Raw genomic sequence first — 23318 nt, forward strand, 5'->3', positions numbered from 1 at the left:
TATTTCTGGCAGTCCATAACATAATAAAACCTTCTGCACATGACAGCTTTATTTCTCAGATACTCAAATGATTTAAGAAAGCCGCTTCTCAAATAAAAAGCCTCTTTTTAGTGGACATATTTATGTCAAAGCTATGAAAATTTTACTGTACAACTGTTAGACTGCCAGAACCAAACATACCTTCAGACATAATGTGGAAAATTGATTCTGTCAAACAATTGTTCCTTCTGCTACTGAACAATGTGAGTCACTCTGGTTTCACCATTTCATAGGGATTATATTACATAGGCTTGCTGCATCTCACATCTGAAACTGGGGTTAAAAATATTTTTTTTCAAAAATATGCTTCTTGCTGGAGTCCATTTGCAAAGCTTAAGCAAAAAATGTTTTTAAAAAATACAGTATTTGATTCATATAAACAACACTTTCAAGAAAAGCTTAAGTAATATTTTCTGTGGAGTACCTCACTAACCAGATTCCTGATTAGATATTATTTTGGATATCCAAAGCTAGTTCAAGATTTCCTAGCTGCAGAGACAGAACAGAATTTTGTTTCCAAAGCGTGGCTGTGAGATGAACTCACTTGGGAAGGCCACGCTGAGGGTAGTACCAGTAGCAAGCTCAGATTTTCAAAATTCTGCAAAAAAACAGGCATCTGTGCTGTGTCTAGCACTCCCTGGTGATTTTGCTTTTTTTGCCAGTTGCTTTCTCTAGCCTTTAGCTGTAGCTGTCCCAAGAGCATCAAGTTATTTCAGAGAGGAAAGAGAGGGAATAGACAAAAGTAATGGGGGAAAAATGAAGATAACATATATTCTTATTCTTGGTTTAGATTTCCTTTATGGATAAAATGTTGGGGAAAACATTAAGGAGTGACCTTTTTTTATTCTTCTTCTAAACTCTATAGTATTACTTCATTACTTTTAGGTGCTTTTCTAGTTAGTGGTTATGTTTGTGGACCTAGGACTTTCTGCATCTTAGGGGAAGGTAAAGTTTTCATCATTATTCCTTTAAAACCAGTGTGGTGCAGTGATTTCCTATTTTAAAAGTAGCTTCTTTGATAGTGTCAGGAGTGAAGGATTTTAGAGGAGATAAGATGAGAATTGCTGCAGAGCATCTGCAGTTCACAGTAGTTCTCGGGCCAATTAGTTGGGCTAAGCATGTTATAAAGCAACAGTTTATTAGCCAGACTGTAGCTTTCTTGTCTAGGCAATAGCATCTAGAGAGATGTGCAATGTCTTTAGTACCAACAGTACCACTGCACTTTGTCATGTATGTCCTTAGATCCAGCTTCCTGTTTATCTTCTTACACGCAACTGCACATTGTGTTAGTGTTCAGAAGTTCATATTAAAAAAGGAACAATAACTGCTTCTTTCCTGATTAGTGTGTGGCAGCACTTTTTCACTTAGCAGCAATTTCCTGGTATTACTTTGGGGTTTTACATAAGCTAAGCACTACCTAATTATCTGCATTTGCTATCTCCGTCTGGCTGCTCAATATTAGCGTTTTTTATGTCTGATACATGCATCCGTACTTTCCGCATTTTGTACTCTTACTGCCTGTTTGTCACTTGTATCTATTCACATGCATTTTCAGTCATTTACTAGAAGCTCTTAGTACTTCATAAAATAAAGACCTTCATCTTTAAACTGATGTATAGAACAGTATGGTCCAGTAACGAGATGTAGGTAGTAAAGATAGGCTTACAGAGTAATGCTGTCTCCAACTCAGCATACAAGAGAAGTATGCATTGACACAAAATAACTAGAACACTCAGGTTGTTTTTTTTTTTAAAACATGAGAAAGCTTCAAGTTTAGCGGAAGAGAATCATATCTGGGCTAGGATGTGAGATGTGGATGAGTACATTCACAAATGTCATAATTTCCTGGTCTACTTCAGTCATATTCCACTTTGTCTACAATCTTAGTGGCATCTTTGTGAACCTACAGCAACAACTAGCTTAGCTTTGTGTGGTACCTATCTGTAAGCACAGGTAGCAGTTGACACCAAGTTGAAAGCTAACCACTCCCCTTTTGCTCGTAAGTGTTGTTAATGCAATGCCTAGCATTCTTGAATGGTAGGTTGCCAAGTTTGCCTTTACTTGGAGTCAGTGCTTTCCAAAAGAATCTACTAATTTCGATGCTTGCAGATAGGTTTATTCTTGGTGGACCTCCCAGTGCAGAGTGGTATCGTTCTAAAGTAGAGGAGACTACTTGAAATACAAAGCATTTTAACTGATGTTGTGGTTTTGGCTTTAATTTTTGGTTACACAAGTAGTATTTCCAGATGCCAGTGTTAGGTTTTCCCCTTTGAGTCAAATGTGTTTGTCTGGAAAATCTATTGTGAGGAAAAGGTTAAGAGCCTGAGATTCTCCAGGTTGTTCTGCTCATTTGTAATCATGATGTAAATGTCTGCTTTTTCTCATTATGTACCAAATCTAGTACGTCAGCCTATGAGTCCTGCCAATTAGATAATTGGCATTCTCTGAGTGTAAGTACTTACAGTATGCAATTATAAATTATCATTAGGTTATTACGTAAGTTTTCCCTCTGACATTTGTTAAAGTTAGTTTGTTAGAAATTTAATTTTCCTCTCAAGAAGCTGTCTATATGTAATATTAGGAAATGGCAGGAAAGTACCTAATAAAATACCAGGCTGTCCTTCAGGGTAGTTACGTTCTCATTTATAAAGTTAGAATTTGTTATGTAGCCAACTTTTACATTGTCCTTTCTTTATAGAGATGATACTCTAAAGCCCCTTACTTTTTTATTTTTTATTTTTTGTTCCTCTAGTCAAGGGTGTGCTCACCAACATGTCTAATAGACTACTAGTACTAAAAATTGCTCTTTAAGTTAGGATTTTGCAGTTGTCATCTATGTTTGGCCTTGTATTTGTTTAGTTTTCCTGCCAGATAACAGTGCAATTTTAATGACTAGAGTGAAAAATGTAGCTTTGGTCTCTATTTGGGTATCAGAGTGTGCATCATTCAGAGTATTACATATAGTACCGCAGCTTCCTTATTGTATGTCACATCATAGCAGTGACTAGAGGATGCACTCTTTAAGCTTTCCTTGTCCACAATCTCCATTAATTTTTCTTCTGCACTTGATTATTAGGAACAAATTATCAGGACTGGTCAGGAACAAATTATCGTTCCCCCTAATACCCATAAGGCTTGTTTACAAGGGAAAATGTACTAAGTGATGGCAAAGGATTATGTCACTAAATACAGGTGAACTGCTGAAGAAAAGAGACTGCAGTCGTAACGAATTAATTGCTGCTGATACCTTGCTTTTTCTGTGGGCTGTGTAAAGAATTTCGGAAGTCTTTCCTAAAACTCTTCTAAATACAGTCTACCCTCAAATTGAACATTTTAAATATATAAAAAACCAGAAAAAGGTGATAATGGGCTAAATAGCTTTCTTTAAACCTTTTTATCTTTGTCCTTAATAATGTGCAGTTTACAGGTTTGCACATTGTTTATTGAATAAGCAGTGACTAGAGTGTAACGTATTAAAAATGTATAAAAATAACAAGATTGTAACAAATTTAAAAAAAAAACAAAAAACAAAAAACAAAAACCAAATCAAAACAAAAATCCCAAACAAACAAAAAAACCCAAACCAAAACAGAAACCAAAACTAATACAGATTTGTAGTTGGTTTTCCACCTGAGTTTATTCTGAGGTGTTTTGGTACACCTTCTTATCTCTCTGCCCTATACCCTGTCAAATTTAAGGCTGCCTGAAAGTAGCTAAGGTTTTTGGTGACTTTTTCTTAAGAGTGCCAGACTATTATCATAGAACGGTTTGGGTTGGAAGGGACCTTAAAGATCATCTAGGTCCAACCCTACTGCCATGGGCAGGGACACCTCCCACTAGACCAGGTTGCTGAAAGGCCCATCCAGCCTGGCCTTGAACGCTGCCAGCATGAGGCATCCTGAACTTCCTTCTACAGCCTCTCCAGTGTCTTACCACCCTCATAGTGAAGACTTTCTTCGGAATATCTCATCTAAATCTCCCCCATCACTTTATAGCCATTCTCCCTGGTCCTGTCCCTACATGCCCTTGTAATAAGCCTCTCTCCAGATTTCTTTTAAGCCCCCTTTAGACACTGGAAGCTGCTTTAAGGTCACACTGGAGCCTTCTCTTCTCTGGGCTGAACCACCCCACCTCTCTCAGCCTGTCTCCATAGCAGAGCTGCCCCAGCTCTCTGAGCATCTTTGTGGCCTCCTCTGGACTTGCTCCAACAGGTCCACGTCCCTCTTGTGTAGGGGGCCCCAGAGCTGGATGCAAGTGGGGTCTCAAAAGAGCAGAGTAGAGGGGGAGAATCACCTCCCTCAACCTGGTGGTCACGCTCCTTTTGATGCAGCCCAGCACATGGTTTCTTGGCTGCAATCACACACTGCTGGATCATGTTGAGCTTCTTGTCAGTCAACACCACCAAGTCCTTCTCCTCAGGGCTGCTCTCAATCCATTCTCAGCCTGTAGCTGTGCCTGGTATTGCCCTGACCCAGGTGTAGGACCTTGCACTTGGCTTGGTTAAACTTCATAAGATTGCCATTGGCCACCTCTCAAGTGTGTCCAGGTCCCTCTGGATGGCATCCCTTCCCTCCATCATATCAACCAGGCCACACAACTTGGTGTCATCGGCAAACTTGCTGAGTGCACTCAATCCCACTGGCTATGTCTTGTGTCTTGTTATGATAAGATACCAAAGTGGTTAACACCAGAATGCATGTCACTGCAAGAACTTCTGCAAAAAATAACATTTCATATTCAGGCAATTTAATGAGAAATCAAGGGTTTAAACAAAACATCAGGGTTTGGTATTAATGAAATGCCTAGAGTAAAAAATGTATTAGCTTTTCTATTTTGTATTCTGGGTATTCTCTGTAGTAGTTTTCAGGAAATGCCCTAATTGTTTGTCTTCTCTTTTTTGTAAATTTTTTAGAAGCTATAAGTTGCTAACACCAGGTGCGTGCTCATCCTGTCTCCTAAACTAGCAGGTGGTGTACTGCTGAAAACTGTACAATTGGATTTAGTTCTGAATCCATTCCTAGAAGATGAAGTAGTTATTCTGGTTGGAAGTTGGGAAAAATACTTGGCTTTCAGTTCTTTAAACCTTTTGGTTTGAATTGCATTCATATTGAGTAAATTTCTTACTGATTTTATATTTTGAACAGTTTACTAAATATTGAATAATATATGAATAATAAATGCTAAAGCTAGAAATATAGCTAATCTCAGTGGATCACATCTGTGGATATCATTGATGGCCAACCTTTCTTAAGTTACTGTTCTGTTACTGCTCACTCCATAGGAGACTCCTTTTTTTCTTTTTTTTTTTTTTGTTAGTTTACATGACAAATGCAGTTAATTGGTGCAATAATTATTTACTACTATATGGGAACTTAACAATTTCTTAATTTGAGCTCTTAGTTTCATAAAAGCTTTATATCATATTATTTTTACTAAAGTCTAAAGCCAAGTAAGATTTATAGAAGGGAAACTTATCCTCAATGGGAAGAGTAAGTCCATAGTTTTCACTTCTTACTGTTTCTCAGCATGTTATAAATCCTGTTTGATAACTAAATCAACAATAATAAATGCAAAGGTTAAGAAGGAAAGTAAGTTAGAGACAACTTCATAATTTTGGAATAGGTTTTGTGTTGTATATTTACATTTACAAATGTTTAGTACTGTGGGTTTATGAAACAGGAATGTTTTTTCTGGGTTATTAATTTGGCATTACAATTTCTGTGTTTGTGTCTCCCCTTTGTAACTGTCACTGTTGCTATTGTGAGAGTGGATTAGCAGTCTATGAACAGAGAAGTTTTCAGTAACTGAAGTAGCAAATCAAGAAGAAATCTGCAATGTTTGAGGTAATCAGAAATTTTGAGATAATCTGCATAATAATTAGGAAAACAAAAAAGGATTTTGAGGTCTGATAACTTAACATTGATAAGGTGTCCACGGTAGATGTAACTGGATATAAGTAGGTGAACTGAGATTAAATGTTGATGTGTATGCTATCCAAGCAGAAGGTTATAGTAGCTGAATTACTTTGACTTGCAGTCATATCTGGAGAATGATGTGGACAGAATGTGGTAGTTTTGAAAACAAAACAAGAAAGTTGCATCATAGCCCACCTGTGGAGAATAAAAGCAGAAGGAAGAAAGACCTGCAAGCAGGGGTACTCGCTAAACACACAGCAGGAGGGTAACAGGTATTTTCACTCTTACAAGCTCAAAAGAATAATTACAGTGCTAAAAATTGTTTTTTCTCTTTTGTAAGCTTTAGCTTAGTCTTACAGTGATTATAAGAATGAATGTGCATGTGTGCATTCTATGGTTCTAAGAACTGCTCTTCAAAAATTAACTAATACATTTTAAAAGATGGGTAACTTTAGAACCTATTTCAAATTTGTTGCTTGTTTTTCTGCTGCTATACAGAAGTCAGATTTGGTTGGCTACTTTATGCTACCTAATATTCATAACCTGATTACATTGGCTTTAACATGGATCAGTGAGAAAATGGTGGTTTGGAAAGGCTGTGGTGGATGCAGTGCTTGTATGTACTTTCAATTACTTTGACCCATCAGTTTATGCACAATATGACAAATTGCTAAGCTTCATGCTTGTATTGACAAGGAGTCATTGTTCAAGTAGGTGTTAATACGTTAAAAAGCAATGACATTAGTAACTTTATTAATATTAGTATATTAAGGTAAAATTCATTTCAAGATTCAAGAAAAATTTTCTCTGTTTCCATGTGAAGCTGTATTCAGATATAAACCTGGTATTGCTATCGCTGGAGAACAAAACTTGCAGTGACTAAAGTATACCTCTGTTAGAGCTGCTTAAGCTTGTTTGAAAGAAAAGTTTGAAGTTTTCAGTTTATTTTCCTTACGAGTTTTAACTAGTAATGATTTCAGTTATTTAAGTTCAAGCCAGTTTGAGAAATGTTGATCCAAATTATATGTGTATCCTAGTTGTTTTTTTTTTTATAGTTTTCCCCCAAATGGTGTAAGTTTTACATGGCATGTATTTTGCCTCTCCTTAACAGATACACCTTTCAGATGCTTTAACAGTGTATGCACTTAATGAAGCAATAACTGGAAACTACAGTGTGGTTGGATCTGCAGGCCTTCAAGTGCCATGTTTACAAAGTGCAAGACAGGATTTTCTCCAGATGTCTTAGTGCAAATTGAAAGGAGCCATAATCTGGATTAAGACTTTCTTCCTCATTTTGTACATGGGATTTGAGAATCAGAAAGGGCAGCAGTGTGCTCAGAACAGCAGTGACAGCTAAGGTTTGTAAGGTACCTTTAGTACAAGACCACAGAGACATTCAGCTATTTACTAGGCACCAGCTTCCAATTATATGGCAACTACTCTGATGCTTGGTCTAAATATTCATTCTGTCTAATATCCCAGAAAGCTTCAGCAATTCCTTCAGTGTTTCTGAATATGTTAATTCTGGCATTTTGCAGGAAGGAGACTTAATAATATAGTTATTTTTAAAACTTTTTTTAGATTGGGATTTGATTTTTCTAGCCCCATAGGATTGTTTCACACAGCACATCTTGGAAGAAATAATTCTGTTATTTTGTTACCCACATAAATATCATCATCTAATAGGCCGTAGGTAGTGAAGGTTAGGTAGGAGATAATATCCTGTTTGAAGTAATTTTTTTGTTTTTTGTCAATCTCTGTTTTTCCCCCTCACCTCACTCTATTTTGTCTGGATAATAATTTTTAAATTACTACCTCCCCATATCCATGATAGTTCCTTAATCATCCTGAGAACTATGTTTTCCCTTTTAGTAAATGACATGCTGTAAATAACATGAAAAATTAGTTTTCCGTTTGGTTTAATGCTTTCAAAAAAAAAAAAAAAAAAACAAACAAAAAAAACAAATGCAATCCAAATTCTGGGTTGTAACTGATAAAGGCTATGTCTGAAGTGGCCTATGGACCAATTTTACTGGTCTTGCTGATTTCTTACTTAGTTCACACTAGATGCTGTAAGAGGTGTTGACTCTAATAGAATTGAAGGGCATTAGGCTATTATTTTTTTTTTAAATATTCCCTTCCATCCCAACTCTAGATAATTTTTGTGAGCTCAATTTGAAAAATAGGAGTATTTCTCTTGATAGTGAATGTTTTACGGATTTCAAACATAGAAAGCCCCACAGAGCCATTCGCTCACTCCTACCTGGTGGGATTGGGGAGAAAATTGGAAGGATAAAAGTGAGAAAACTCATGGGTTGAGATAAAAACAGTTCAATGGGGAATGCAAAAGCTGTGCACACAAGCAAAGAAAAACGAGGAATTCGTTCACGACTGCTCATGGGCAGGCAGGTGTTCAGCCATCCACAGGAAAGCAGGGCTCCATCATGTGTGATGGTTATGTGGGAAGACAGACACCATCATTCCGAACATCCCACCTTCCTTCTTTTCCCCACAGCTTTATATCCTGAGCGCGATGCCATATGGTGTGGAATATCCCTGAGGTCATGAGGTCAGTTGGTGTCGGCTGTCCTGGCTGTGTCCCTCCTGATTTCTTGTGTACCCCCAGCCCACCTGCTGGTGGGGGGATGGGAAGCAGAACATCCCTGAATTGAATGAAAACATGCCTGAATTAGCCACACTGTTCCCAGCACAAATCCAAAACATAGCCCCATACCAGCTACTGTGAAGAAAATTAACTTGACCCCAGCCAAAACCAGCACATATGGTCAAAAACATTTTTGAAAACTTCAGAAATGTTTCTTCTGGAAGAATTTGGAAGAAAGCATCTTCCAAAACATGTTCTTGTTTATTCTGCTTCCTTTGCTCATGTGCTTCATGCATTTCAGCTTGGATTATTATAGCCAAAGATATTTGGGTGGTATTTTGTCCCTTATGTGAACTTGTGCTTCCTGTGAGAGATCATTGTGGCCAAAGTGACTGATTCTTCTGTTGTTGTGTCTCTTTCTTGGCTGTGGCTGCTGATGGGCTTTGCCATCTTTGTTTTGTCGAGCAGAAGGTCTTGTTACAGTGTACGTCTGGGTTTATAGTTACATTGGTATTTGTAGGCTTACTCTCTAGTTTACCATCTCATTTTGTTATTTCCCCTTTCCCCCTTTGATGTGACTGGACTTTACAGGTATTTCATCCCTGTGATGGATAAGGTAAAGATGTAATCTCCAGTACTTCAGCAAGGGGGATATTTATAGCACAGATGTTTCCACTGAATGTTTATCTGCACAGGGGACACTGCAGGAAACAAAAGCTGTGGTCTGAAGGTGTGTCTGTAAGAATATACACAGTCCTCTTAGTGGCCTAAGATAAGACTTTACACAGTGCCTGGGTTGGGTATGAAATACAACACCTAATCAGCAGTTTAGTACCACATCATGCAGTTCTCATCTCTTAAAGACTTCCTGGTCTTCCCTGGGATTGATAGCAGGATGTGCCTTGCCAGAGTGCAGGAGGCACTGGGGCTCTGCCTTCCAGACCTCTGTGTGGGGCCGCTGGAGTGAGCATGTGCGTGCTGGCAGCAGTTTGACTCTGCAGGCAGAGAGAGAACAGTGTAAGCATTGCTATAGCTTTAGTAAAACATTTCGGATTCTGGCTGAAAGAGAAAGAATTTGCAGATCATGCAGTAGCGCTGTTACAAATAGGCACGGTTTATTCTAAAACTTATACCTGACTTTTTTGAGCCCTCCTAGTTAAAAACAGCAGTTTAAAAAAAAACCCCCACAAACTAGCAACAGTTACAAACTAAGATAGTTCTTGGTTTTCTAGAAACAAATCTTTGAGATTTCCTTTCCAACAATACTTCTGAAGCACAGATAAAATGACTTCCTGTCCCAGGGTTTCCTGTATCCATGGCAACCTGACTTTAACCACTTCTTTCTTAGTTTCCTGAACGAACAGTTGCAAATCCTGGGACAAAATGTGAGAGAGCTCTAGTACGCAGCAGTACTGCCTTTACAAAGGTTTCACAGATGAGTATAGTCGGTCAGCTTGTAACTTAGTCCAGTGAACTGCAAAACGTCAAAATAACAGAAATAATGAACTTCAGATGTGCGGTAAGGAATTTTTATTTATTTATTTATTGTGAATGTAGCTCATCTTTGCAAAAGTAAAGTTCAAATTATGAAAGAGCTTCCAGTGAAAGGAAACTTGTTTCCATTTGGCGTTTCTATTTGAATGCTATTGAAACATTTCCTAGTCAGTCTTAACTATAAAAAGTAGTTAATAAGCAGTATTCTGAATTTACTAGAAGCTGTTGTTTTGGCAGCTTATTTGTTTTAATGCTGCAACCAATTAAATATTTTCTAGCAAGGCTCGCAGTACATTTGTCTCATTGTAGTTCAAACTTATACTTGTAAGTTTTAATTTTAAATTACTTATTTGACATCAAAGGAGAATATATAAAATACCAATCTTGAAAGCCAGCCTTATATTTTAAAGACTGTACATGTAAAATCTTTAAAATTTCAAATTAATAATATTTATAAACTTCTTTTTATCTCTACTAGCCAAGTCAGAGATGAGTGAGAAGGCCAAAGACAGGGATATGCGTGGTCTGCAAAGTTCTCCACCCTGCCTGGGAGCATTCCTGTATATCCTTAATTGTTTTCTTTTGTTGCTGCTCCAGAAGGAGGCTCTTGGCTGTCCAGCTGCTTGCCAGCTCTGCACAGGGAGACAAGTTAGCTGTCGTAATTCAGGGCTTTTGAGCATCCCACAGAATTTGCCAAAAACGACAATTCTTGTGTACCTCAGTGGGAATAATATATCGCATGTCGCTCCAAATGAACTAAGAGGCCTTCAGAAGCTTGCTGCGCTGTACATGGATAACTCCCGTATTTTGTATGTACACCCGAAAGCTTTTGTGGAACTCCCCAAACTGTGCTACTTGCATCTAAATAACAATGATATTAAACGCCTGGATCCAGGAATCTTTGAAGGTCTTTCCAATCTTCGCTGTTTATACCTTCAGAATAATCAAATAGCTTTTGTTCCCAGAGGATTATTTAGTGATCTCCTTTCTGTTAGGTATTTAACACTTCAAAGAAATCGCCTCAGTGTCCTTGGAAGTGGGACTTTCTTGGGAATGAGAAGTCTCCAAACACTTATCCTAGCCAATAATAAGATTTCACGGATATCAGCTTCAGCATTTCATCATCTTGAAAACCTTTTATATTTGTTTCTTGAAGGTAACAATTTAACACTTGTGCCATCAAATGCTATTGGAAGGCTGAAAAATCTTGAAAGACTTTCTTTGTCTCACAATCCCATTGGATCAATACATGCGTTTGCATTTAAAGGACTTAACAAGCTTAGATATCTGTCTTTAAAGAACATCAAGCTGAAATGTATTGCTGTAAATGGATTTTTTGGATTAAACAACCTTAGCCAGTTAATCTTAAGTTATAATGATTTAGAAAATATAAATTCTAGCACTTTTACTTTATTGGACAATTTAATGTATCTGCAGTTAGACAGAAATAGAATAACCAGTATTGCCGATGGTACCTTTTCAAAAATGGGACAGTCACTTAAAATACTCAGTTTAGCATTTAATAATATTACAGAGTTACAACCTCAAGTGCTTAAGCCCTTAGTATCTTTAACTCATCTACAAATAAACTACAATCCTTGGAACTGCAGCTGCAAAATGCTTGGGTTACTTAACTGGCTAGCATCCTCTCCAGTTACTGTAAAAATTCATTGCCAGAATCCCCAGAGTATGCGTGGTAGACCTTTGCATTACATTAAGTGGACTCAGTTTGCAAACTGTAGTAGCCCTACTGCCAGCCCAGAAACAGCCTGGAGCCTAGGATCTGCAGGTGCCCACCACAGCACTACCACTTTGCTGGTGGCATGGCATAAGGGAAACAAGCACAACACATTTGAGCAGTTTGTCAATGCAGAAACTAAGTATGTTGCTTTCTGGGAAGGAGCTACAGCTACATCTGCTAATGGGTTGCCCTATGAAGAAAATGCTGCTGAAATTCCATCTCAGGCAACCATAGCATTGTCGACATTGCCAGTGCAAATACCAGCACAGATTATGCCTGTTAACAGAACAATAGAAGATGGTGGCTCATTTCCAACAGATGATGCTCCTGTGTCATTAAAAACATCCCTATTTTGTACACAACAGGTTGAAAAGCTGAATCAGGCTTTTGACATTTTACTAGCCTTTTTCATTCTGGCTTGTGCTGTGATCCTATTTTTAACCTGTAAAATTATTCAGTTTAGGCAGAAACTAAAGGTGCTGGAAAACTCTGGGGAAAAGAGAATAGAATATTATGGTTTTTATCAACCTGGCAGATACAACATAACTGATCCAGTGCAGTCTCTAACTCGGAATTCAACGGGGCATTCAGAACTAGACCAAATTAGGTTGCTCAAGCGAACACCATCCGAAAGTCAGGCACAGGTTATATTGTTTGAACACTCATCATTGTAATTTATCTCATTTGATCTGATGTTAACTTTACTGTGATCTGAAATGTCAGGAAGTCAAGAACTCAATTTATAAAGTATAAATAGTTTCACTGATTAAAATAAATGGATTGATAGAATTGTAGAAAATGGTATCATTTGGATTCTGCATTCCTGAATGTTTAGAATTTTCTTTTTTATTAGATGTCATTTAAGTCTGACTCTGTCCCTGTTGCAGGAATCTTTCACCTATAACTCAAGTATATGTGCAGTATAAAATGCACATATATTTTTATTTTGCAGTACTTAATAAGTTTCTATAGAAATTCCATAGCTAACTGGTAGCTTGAAGCAAGCAAAACATCAGTTTTTAGCAAGATCATGAAGCCAAGAAATCTGGGGAAATGAGGAAAAAAGCAATTCTTCATTTATTTATTGTAATGCAGTTTCTACTCTGCCTTTATTAATCATCACAGTGGAGAAAAAAGTGAGTATATTTACATCTATCATTTTTAAACTCTTGAGGGAAAGAAAAATTTAAGATTATACAAATCTTATTCATACCTGTGACATAGTTTAAAATACAAAGTTGCATATTTAGTCTGTATAATGAATATATTAAAGTGAATTTTTTACTAGTGTGTGTCTGTATCATTTCATAATGCCTGGAACTGAGTTAATAGGGAAGCTAAGTTTCTGTTGGATTGAAAATTTGACCAAGTTTATTATGTCTAAGGTAATAGAGCTGGTTAATTATTGTCAATACAAAATCTTTTGTCATCTATATAGTGATAGTTTGAGGGCTAGTTCTGGCTAGATAAGAGGTATAAACTAAAGAAATATACTATACTGCAAATACATAATTGTAGATTAATTGCTGAAGGTATTTACATATTTGTTGTGTGTATTTGAAAGTGTCAGGTCTAAGTATGATTCTTCAGTGAAGACGTAATTTTAGACTTCATCTTTAAAAGATGCATATTATTTTCCTATATAGTTTGTTTTAACTTTTAATTTCTATTTCAAATATTGGTGTTCTGTTTCCATTATTATCAGCTTACGTCTACTGCATTATATCTTTATGTTCAACCTGAATTTCTGTGATTAATTTGTTGTTGTTACTCTAGTAGTTCTAACTTTATTCAGGGAAATGTAATGAAAAATGTATTCCAGATAATCCAATGCTGTAAAATTTTCAGCCAGTTGAACATGACTTACTTTTGTAGATGATACTGTTTGGCTTCTACAGGCTTGTGCCTTAGAGACTTTGACCATTTGGTTTATAAGCAAGACATTCACAGTTAGATCATTTTGCTCAAGTAAAAATGGAGAACAATGTTTTGATAGTCTGTCATTCATGGTGTCAATTTAAGTTGTGTAGAAGTATCTTGCTGTTCCAGGATCCAGCCTAGAGATGAGGGCATTCTCCGGGTCAATTAGAACTGCCGTCAGAGTTCTTTTTCTAGCGTGCTTCCTACTGGTGTAACTTGTGTGCACGGCCATGTCATTGTCTGCTACCAGTACATATATAGACCTTGGCTGCACTGTGAGGGTTTGGATGTGCAAGTGTGTCTCTCTTGCTTGTTACATGTCTCTTGAATGTAATGAAATACAAATTTACTATATTGTAATACTATCTTTTACTGTAATTTACTGTATGATAGTTCAGATACTTTTATGGAAGACTTAATTTAGCTACTTGGGCAAAAGCTTCAACTGTTGTGTATTGTTTGAGTAGAAACTTTTTAAAAATAATTTTCTACCTGTAGATCAGATGTTAAATGTAATGGGTAAATGTTTTTAAGGAGCGAAAGCATTTACTCTAATTCATACTTAATTCGGTTTTAGGTGACTTAATCCATTATAGTCTCTTCATCTTCAACCCATTTTTGTTACTTTTTACCACACCTACATAATTCCTCATGATTACTGTTAAATTTATTTTCATTTAATAACAGCTGCACAATCAGGAGTAAGTTCTGCAGTTTTATGTACTATATTTCTAAATTTTCAATTTTATGTGGATATCTTCAGAAATAATAGACTTAAAATCCAGTGGCAGGTAGTTAACTGTTTTCATTGCTGAAAATGTTGCTGTGCTTTTGTTAGACAGGAGTTTTCTGGAATGGGCAAAGGGTGAGATTGAACAAACCTAGTTCTCAAAGAAATCTGATAGAGGACAGCTCTGATGCTTTAGGCTCTGCTTTCCTACTCTCTACAGTAGAGCTGCTTTCTATAGAAGAGCACAAGAGGTTCCCTCTGAATGTGCATCCTTTCCACTGGCAAGCTACTGTAGGCATTGTTTGCCACATGAGTCTCACCATCTGTAGTGATGGAGCATAAACAGAAAGCCATGCTGTCAGAGCTGTTAGGTCAAGCAAAAGAGTTGGAGCAGTTGGAAGCCATCCTTTGGAGCAGAGTCATCCTCTAATATCCAGCTTGCCAACAATTTGCATTAAATTAACAATTGAGAGATTGATTATGCAGTTGTGGGGAAAATGCCTTTCTTCTGCAGTTAATAGCGGTTTATATTCCTGTATCTTATATAGGAAACAGTGGAAAAATCTTTCATGTACACGTATGGTTCATGTGTCTATTAAAATAATTCGAGAATACAGTAGAAGACAGTTGAGTTTGCCGTCATGAAACAAAATGGCACTTTATGGTCATCAAGTTTATGGTGGGTCATAGGACTCCCCTGGAAATGTTGGCTTAGCTGCTACATTAGTGTTTATAGGAATTCTTTTGCACCGTGCAGCTCCTAAGAGGGGTGAGGGTATGATGTGTGCATAATAATCATTTACATTGCTCTTAGTGTGTGCGAAGTAATCTGCATTTGTCCCACTCCACCTCTTTGCTTGGCTAACAAGAACAAAGAATTAATTAATCTTTCTCAAAGCTACTGTACACTACTAAAGAGATTAAGCTTTTTCCTATTTTGGTGTTTACTGCTTCGTTCTGGTTAATGTAGAAAAGCAGAAAAGATTTTTTCTCTTCCTTTTAATCTGTAAAAGTAGTATGTTTTCACATGCAGAATTTTTCTTTCATTTCTGATAGGCTGACTAAGATGCTTAGACATGGGGACCATTTTATTCAAGTTAAAAATTGTATGTTTTATTAAGCTGATGATAAAGCTTTACTTACAGTAGCTATCTTGGTAATTGAAATCCAAATTCTGAATTTTTACATAAAAGCTCAGGATAATAAAAATGCTGAATAGATAGTTGAGTGTATTAGAAATGATAGAATGAGGAAATAATGAATATTACTATTTTCAAAACAGATGTGGTCAGGTTTTTTTCCTTTGCAAAGCTTTTATCTGACAAATTATGCAAGCTTTGAAATAAAAGGTTTGCGATTACTCGTATACAAGCTGACCTAAATGTCACTTTTTTTTTTTCATTGTAGTCAAAGTGGATTTTATTTAAAGATGGCATAAAAGGTCCTTTCTGTAATAAGAAATGTTAATACACGTTAATTTCATGTTTGAAACTAGCTTCTGGTGTGGTTTACATCCCAACAAATTGATAGAAGTTAAAATAATCTAATTCTGGGCCTGTCTTTTGATAGTTTTTGCTGCATACTGAATGAGGTTTTGTCCTAATAACTTTGGGAAGCCGGGTAGTTATAAAACCAGTTATAACTTGGTGCAGTTGTTTGTTCATTGCTGATCTGGATTATATGCGATTCAAGGAGGGATACTGCTTAAGTGCTGCCTTCCTCCCCTGTTAAGATTTCAATATGGACAGTATTAATTGTTCTGCTTTGAAAGTTCATCTAAATACAGTGTCCCTGTCTCTTCTGAATCCACTTATATGGCTTTCTAATGTATTTCTTGAAACAAGCAGTCTAATTTTGTCGTCTTAAAAATGGCATTTTGCTGATTTACATGATGCTCTGTTCTGTGAAAGTAAGGCCTTATGCATTTTATAATGCTGTTGAACTTTAATTGAGGTTTCCTGTTTCAAAGCACAATGAGCTTATGCTGTCTTTATTTTTCACCAGTGTGTATCTTGTCTTCTAAAAATAGTTGCATTGTTTAATGATTCCCTACTTGGTAAACATTTCAGTGAGTAGCTAGTAGGAAGAAACTTCATGTCCCATTCAAAGGGAAAAAGGAGGGGGAGAAAAGATACGGTATTATCTTTACTGAAAGTTGCAGGCAGCAGTTATTCCATTTTGGAAGATCTTCTGCATTCTTTAGCTTTCCTCAAAAAAAGAAAAATTACCATGAATTATCTTATCTTTCAATGAAGAAAGAAGTGAAGTGTCATTCCTTATTTATACCATGAAGGAAAAATAGCCTCTCCAAGTAAAGAAACTGATGATTTTCCTATGTGCTTTGGAGCTCACTGTCAACAGGATTTTGGGTCTTCAACCACTGTCCTCAGTTTCTTCAAGAGTTGTCACAGGTCCTTGGAAAGAAGTTACCTGTGCTGCTCCTGTCAGTCTGCAAGCTTGGAAAGAAACCAACTTTAAAAAGCGCTATGTGTACAGTATTTATTTACATGTTGACTAATTAAAGTAACTTCCCTGAATAGATTGACCATAATTATCCCTGCAGGTGATGAAAAGGCTCTGCCTTCACTGGGTCAAAACACCTTTCTCTTCCCTTGCAATTTAAAATTCCTGTGGCAGTTAGGGATTCTTCATGCAGCTTGGAAGGAAGAAATACAACTACCAGATAATGGATAGCAACCTGTGTTACTAATTGTGCATACATACAGGGCATAGCTTACTTCTACAGGGTGCAAAGTGTATGCATTTGTTCTTGGTTGAATACCCCTTGTCCTCTATTGATATGAATCTGAGGACAGCTGTTTCCTTTCTCATGTTGGAAAATATTAACCAGATTAACAACATTTTCCTAGAGATGTGTTTCAAAAAAAGCATGAGGCAAAAGAGCTTTCATGGGAGGTGTGATAGGTAGGAACCTCCAATGTGAGTGAAGAAACCTGCTCTGTCTTTGAGGACTCATTCTGCAGGCCGCTGAGCAGGCAGCACTTACTTCCTCAGTGATGCAGCATGGTCAGTAGGCTGTTTGCTTCCTGTCTGTAGAACCCCACAGAGTCAGTCTCCCAATATGTAATACTTTGCTGTTCTGAATGAGATCAGGAAGCTTTATTGTCAAGGTTTATTGTCAAGGGAGAAAGTCTCTTTTAAGACACATACTTGACAGTGATAAGAATAAGCCATACTGAATGAAAATGGTGTAAATTTTCATTTTGTGGAGTTTAGGAATTTCAAATTTCATTATACAAAATACGGTTCAGGTCCTGGCATTTGACAGTAGCTGAATAAAAAAGGGAACAAAAATAATCCTTTGGAAACAAAATGATCAGGTTTTGAATCATAATCTTAACAAAATAAATGTAAATATTTTATAAACTTAGCATTCTGATTTGATACACATTTTCTCAAAAGCATCCGTTGCTATATAAAATCACTTGTTATATACATAAAATTTTGTTGTATGTTTGACAAGAAGTTTTTCAAATGCAGTAACAAATATACAAGGAGCTACAGTTCATCCAGTTTTTCATCCCAAGTAAGAAAAGAAAATGAAAGAATATTAAGAAATAGGTCTGTCTGTGTTAAAACTGCAGTCAAACTACAATACATGAAATTAGTACTCAGTATCTTTAAACAAATACGGAGAAGGTCTGCTTCTGCCTACTAGACACCAGCAGCATCTTGGGAAAATTAAGCCTGAAAACCCAAACAGGGGGTAACAAAATGCTCCAGTTGGTGACAGTTGCAGGAAGAGCATTGTAGTTTACCATCACTAGTTAGGGCATTTCTGTCACTTCCCTGCTCATAGTTGGAACTTCTGCAGTCTTTCCAATATGTTCATGTCTTCACTTGCAGTATGTCTTCACCCTTTTGTGGTTCACAGAGTAGAAACAGAAGTCATAGCTACTTCCCATTGACTAGGAACTGGCAGCACCTAGTGTATCCATCATAGGATGTTTCTATGCTCTTACTTTACAGGCACATCAATTATCAAGGCAGCAGCATGTGTCTAAACATGTTTAGTGTAGTTTTGGGCTTTGTGGGCTTACCCAGTCCAGTCTTCAGCTTATGCTGGAGAAAGGTACTTACCTATTTCAAGTCCCAGGTGATACCTCCCAAGTCCTTTGCAGCTCTCTTAAATAGCTTAGTGTTTCAAATGGCAGGAGGTGCCCGTGTTAAAGCAGAGAGATCCTACCCTACTTGTCTCTCTAAAATCAGGGAAGCGGCCTTTGTGCAGAACTGGGTGCAGGTATTTGTCAGCCTCTGTGGGAAGTCATTCAGCTGCCTAGGAGGGTGAAGAAGTACTGGTAAGGCTGGGCGGAGAAAACAGTAGGGGAGTCTACCCAAGCTGCCCTTCACTCAAGGGCTTGTGTGTAGATTTTGCATTGAATAGTGATGTGAGAAAATGTATAAATGTGTTAGGAATAGAAGCTGGTACTGTGACCTCCCAGCTAGCAGGAGCATGCCCTTCCCCACTCAGTTCTTGAGTTCTATGCTGATGTATTTTTTCTTTTATTACATTTGCAATTATTTCTAGGTTTCCAACAGCAGCACATAAAGTTTTAGTTTATTCAAGAGTAATATTTTGTATATTTTTTAAGTCTTTGTGCAATTAAAAAAAATTGAATCAGCTGCTTGATAGCATAATCAGCTAAGCAGTAAGCAGTGGAAATGCTGCTTAGTAAATGCGCTTTACAGTTACCGAGCAAATTTCCTGTTTAGCTCCTTTCAACTAAGTAATTTTCCTGTTTTCTTCCAGTGTTATCCAAGATAAATTTTGCTTTTTTGCAGTGTTATCCAAGATAAATTTTGTGGTATCATCAATATTTCTGTGGAAGGGCTGCATGATGTTATGACTGAAGATCCTGAAGCAGGAACATACAAAGAGTAAGTGAAAAATCTAATTAATTTTTGTGGGTTTAACAGTAGTAGTACGGTTTCATATGCAGCATTTTGACTGGAAAAATCTGTAGGCAGCTAAAACATGCTTCCAAGAGTTCTGTTTTCACAAGAGTGAGTGTTTTAGTAAGACAGGAACAGTAATTGTAATGAGGAAGGGAAGGGCTTAAAAGGACAGTCAGTGATGTCTTAAAATGTTCATATGCTAAGATTTGCCTTTTGGTCACTTGACTATTAAATCTAAAATTACAGTGCAACAAGCTTGTATGTCGATAGGGTGGTAGCTCGGATTTTCTTTCAGGATAACGCCTAGATTTTCACAACGATCTCCTCAAATGCATCAGTCTCACCGAGTGGACCTACTATACACTACTTTGCACCCTGGAAAACTTAAAAACCCATCCTACAAGGACAGTTCACCCCTTCACTTGCTCTGCTTAACATTCCTGCAACCTCAAAAGACAGTTTCCAGAGCCGTGAGTTTGTTTGTGGCAGGAAGGTGGTGTCAGGTGCTCGGAGTGCACTGCCACCCAGCATTGCACTCATTCATCTCCTGCTGACCCCAGATTACTGGTGGTATTCCATCAAAGCTGGAAAACTAAAAACAAAACAGAGTAGTTACGATTTATATTAATGCTGTTTTTTCTTGGCAGTCGTTACTTAATTTTAGAATGATGGAGAGTTGTAAGACATTAAAAGCAGGCGCTCTGCAAGATGTCCCTACAGACACTATATTCTAATAACAGTATTTACCAGATGCTAAGAATCAAACATCTTCTAACTTTCAGATGATTTCCTGGTGATGGAACAGACTGTATCTGAACTAATTAATTAATTGCTTAAGGGAATGTTTGCTGGCACTGAAACCAGCTAGCACAGAACAGCTTGCATGCAATCTATTAAGTTTTCCTCCTCTTAAAACAGGTGGTATGCACACAAGTGTGCAATGAGAACAGTCCACACACAGCTGAGCCTGAACTATGCCCAAGGTTTGCTTGAAAAAGTACTTCCACCTCCACTCCCTTCCTACCCTGGCCTCAACTCTCAGTGTAGAAGATGTAACTCTAAAGTCTGGGAATGTGCTTTGGCACTGTTCTATTTACTATCAGAGACAAGGTTACATAATCCCTTCTATTTCTAAATGTGTTGCTTTGCCAGCACGTGTTGAAAAGGGTTCTCACAAAGAAATAAATAAAACTTTGTCCTAATTAATTTCATATTTTAAGCTTGAAGGCTTGTAGAACTCCTCACTGTACTTTCCTGAACTTTGGACATTGTTTTTGCTTTATAAAATATAGGTACACTGAACCAAGGACATATTTCTGTTGACAGATACTGAATGGGCTGTTTGAGAGATTCTGACGTTTATGTTATATATTTTGATACCATCTGAAGGTAAATAAAGTGATAGCACTCATCTGGAGTTGTGTGCACTATGCTGGCTCTCCAGGTTGAAGAAGAATGATTTAAGCCCAAACTTGTTCAGAAAAAAAAAAACTTTGTACTTGATTGTCTAATCATCTAATTACTGTAGTGCAGAGACTAAAATAACGTGCATGTTTAGCATAGAAAACTCAAGCTGAAGCAATATAGAACTGCAGCCACTAAAAAATGTATGGGGGTAAACATGCACAGGGAAAACAAATTAAATGACAGTTTTGGCTTAAGTGTGGCTGATCATGAATACGTTTAAACTGGAAATTTGAAGAAACTGTTGTAGATTGAGCAGTGGGATTTTGGAAGAGCCTTTCCAAATACAGAGGCAGACATAAAGGTCTCACCAATTTTTAGACAGAATTTTGGTTAGGTTATAAAAATGGTTGCATGGTGCCCTGGCTTGCATTACAAATTAATTGCACTCAACCACGTTTCCTAGCATATGTATTTTGCATTCTAGTGATAATTACAAGAAAGTTTTACAGAACTCAGATTTTCTGGAATGGAGGGCATTCCATTGCTCCAGTCTTGTCTCACCAGTATTCACATTTTTCCTAATTTTAGCTTTTTTTTTTTTTTTTTTTAATTCTCTTTTAATTATTCTTTCTGGTACCTAAAATTTATCAAGGTCTGAAAAAGTTAATTCAATCATCTTGAATGTTTTGGCAATTGACATATTTTTATCTCCTTTTTAATACACTGTGTTGTGAGAAATCATGCCATTTATGAGGAGAGGAAACTTGAGGTTTGCTGTATTACTTTGAAATAATCCCTTTGTTGGAAATGGTTTCTGTGTTAGCATTGATTGACCATTCTGCCATGATGTTTAGCAAGTGCTTCATACAGTTCTAAACACAAGTTAACAGAAAACTAAATATGTAAACAGAGTAAGTCTGAACAGTTTCACTTACTGAAAAAAAATCACAACTTTTTTTCATTTGATAATTTTCAAACAAGATACTCAACTCAGCTGCAGGAACATTTCACCTGCTATGGGAATGCAGCAATTAAAAATGCACGGTAGTACAGGGCTGAAAATAAGCAATAAAGTGCATCTGTGTAGGTGCTTTGTTATACGTGGATTATGTGTCCTTCTTGCCATAAAACATACCTAATACACGTTGGCAGGTTGTTATCACCTCAGTGATCTTTCACATAATTTGGTTTTTAAAGCAGATTTTCTAGGAAAAAATTACTAAGTGGAATATTTGTGTATTCTTTCAGTGCAGACAGTGTAAAGTGAATAGAAAGCATGTTTACCATAGGTTTGCTTTCACCAATGTCTTTTTAAAGTTCATTCAGATTGTTCCAAGAGACAGAAAAACCTGTGACTAATTTTATTTTTTTTCATATTTTCTGGTTTTACTTACTACAAAAATAACAGTTCATATATGGTTATTACTTGTGTGTATTGGTACCTATCAGTTGAGGGTGGAAAAAAACAGGAAGTTTAAAGTTTTGCTTTATTTGCATAGAAAAAACTGTATAAATAAATGAATGCAGAGGCTAACTAATTTCTGTCCACTAAAAACATTATTGTTCAATGTCTTGCGGGTTTTTTTAGTGTCTAGATCCAGTAGCAGTTACTATCTTTTGTTTTCTGGTCCTTTTGTTAAAGATCTCAAAGGAAAATATGGATGCAGTGAGAAATCTTGGCTAGTTTGCATATGTGTCACTTTGATTTTCATGTTGATAGGATATAGAGTGCTTGTCCAGCACTTCCATGGAAAGACTGGGAAATTGTGGTTAGGAGCAGTGAGGTTTTCTGTATCATTTTTTTTTAACATACATAGTCTGTTCTCTCTGTGCAGAAATGCATTTTCAAGCCACATCTTGAGTTAAAATATGGTGATAACTGAGATTGTTACATGGGTGTAGGTGACCTAAGTCATGGATTCAGACTTTAGATGCAGAGTTCTCAGCAAAATAGTACTTGCTAACAGATTGCCTGACTTTCATCAAACTCCCTCATATCTGTCTTGTGTTTTTAACATGCTTTAAAATAAATTTTAATGATAATGTATGTTAAAACTATTTTTATTCCCATTCTTAGCTGCATGTTGATGGCTCATTTTGAACAGCCCAAAGTTACAGATGACGAGGAACCTCCCACAGAACAAGACAAAAGGAAAAAGTTGGTAAGTTTTAGATATTTTATTAAATCATAAAAACCGATTATGTGATTCACTTGTCAGACCAAATTCTTTGCCTTTGGATTTGGTTCATCTGTTTTTCTTGGAAAATTAATCTCTTAAATCAAAAAGGAATATTCTTTCATTATAAACTTTGCAGCCACAACAGTTATGCTTCTGCCTTCCTTTTGAGTCTTGGAAGATGTTGCCAAAATAAACATCATCTGCTCATAAAAGATGGACACAATAGTGACACTATGAGAAGGGTTTATTAAAAAACATAGAGCACCAACACTCTAAGATGCAAATGTCATGGCAGGCCAAATTTTCTCATATTTAACATCATCATTTATTACATTGGTTTGTGTTTTACCTGAACAGCTATTGATCCATA

General features: G+C 36.8%; 2 protein-coding genes across 2 annotated transcripts in view; both read left to right on the plus strand.

Moving 5' to 3' along the window:
- The window catches only part of IPO11 (importin 11), a gene marked incomplete at its 5' end in the record, with an annotated part of 31278 nt that overhangs the window by 4034 nt on the left and 3926 nt on the right, over positions 1-23318 (plus strand). Inside the window, 2 exons of the mRNA XM_010015964.1 lie at positions 19248-19343; positions 22846-22930. Coding sequence (XP_010014266.1) covers positions 19248-19343; positions 22846-22930 — 181 coding nt within the window. The remainder of the gene's footprint in view (positions 1-19247; positions 19344-22845; positions 22931-23318) is intronic.
- On the plus strand, positions 10543-12468 carry LRRC70 (leucine rich repeat containing 70). Its single transcript, XM_010015963.1, has one exon. The coding sequence runs from the start codon at positions 10543-10545 to the stop codon at positions 12466-12468; it is 1926 nt and encodes a 641-aa protein (XP_010014265.1).

Source organism: Nestor notabilis, unplaced genomic scaffold (genome assembly GCF_000696875.1).
Source record: "Nestor notabilis isolate BGI_N333 unplaced genomic scaffold, ASM69687v1 scaffold11046, whole genome shotgun sequence".
Lineage (NCBI taxonomy): Eukaryota > Metazoa > Chordata > Aves > Psittaciformes > Psittacidae > Nestor > Nestor notabilis.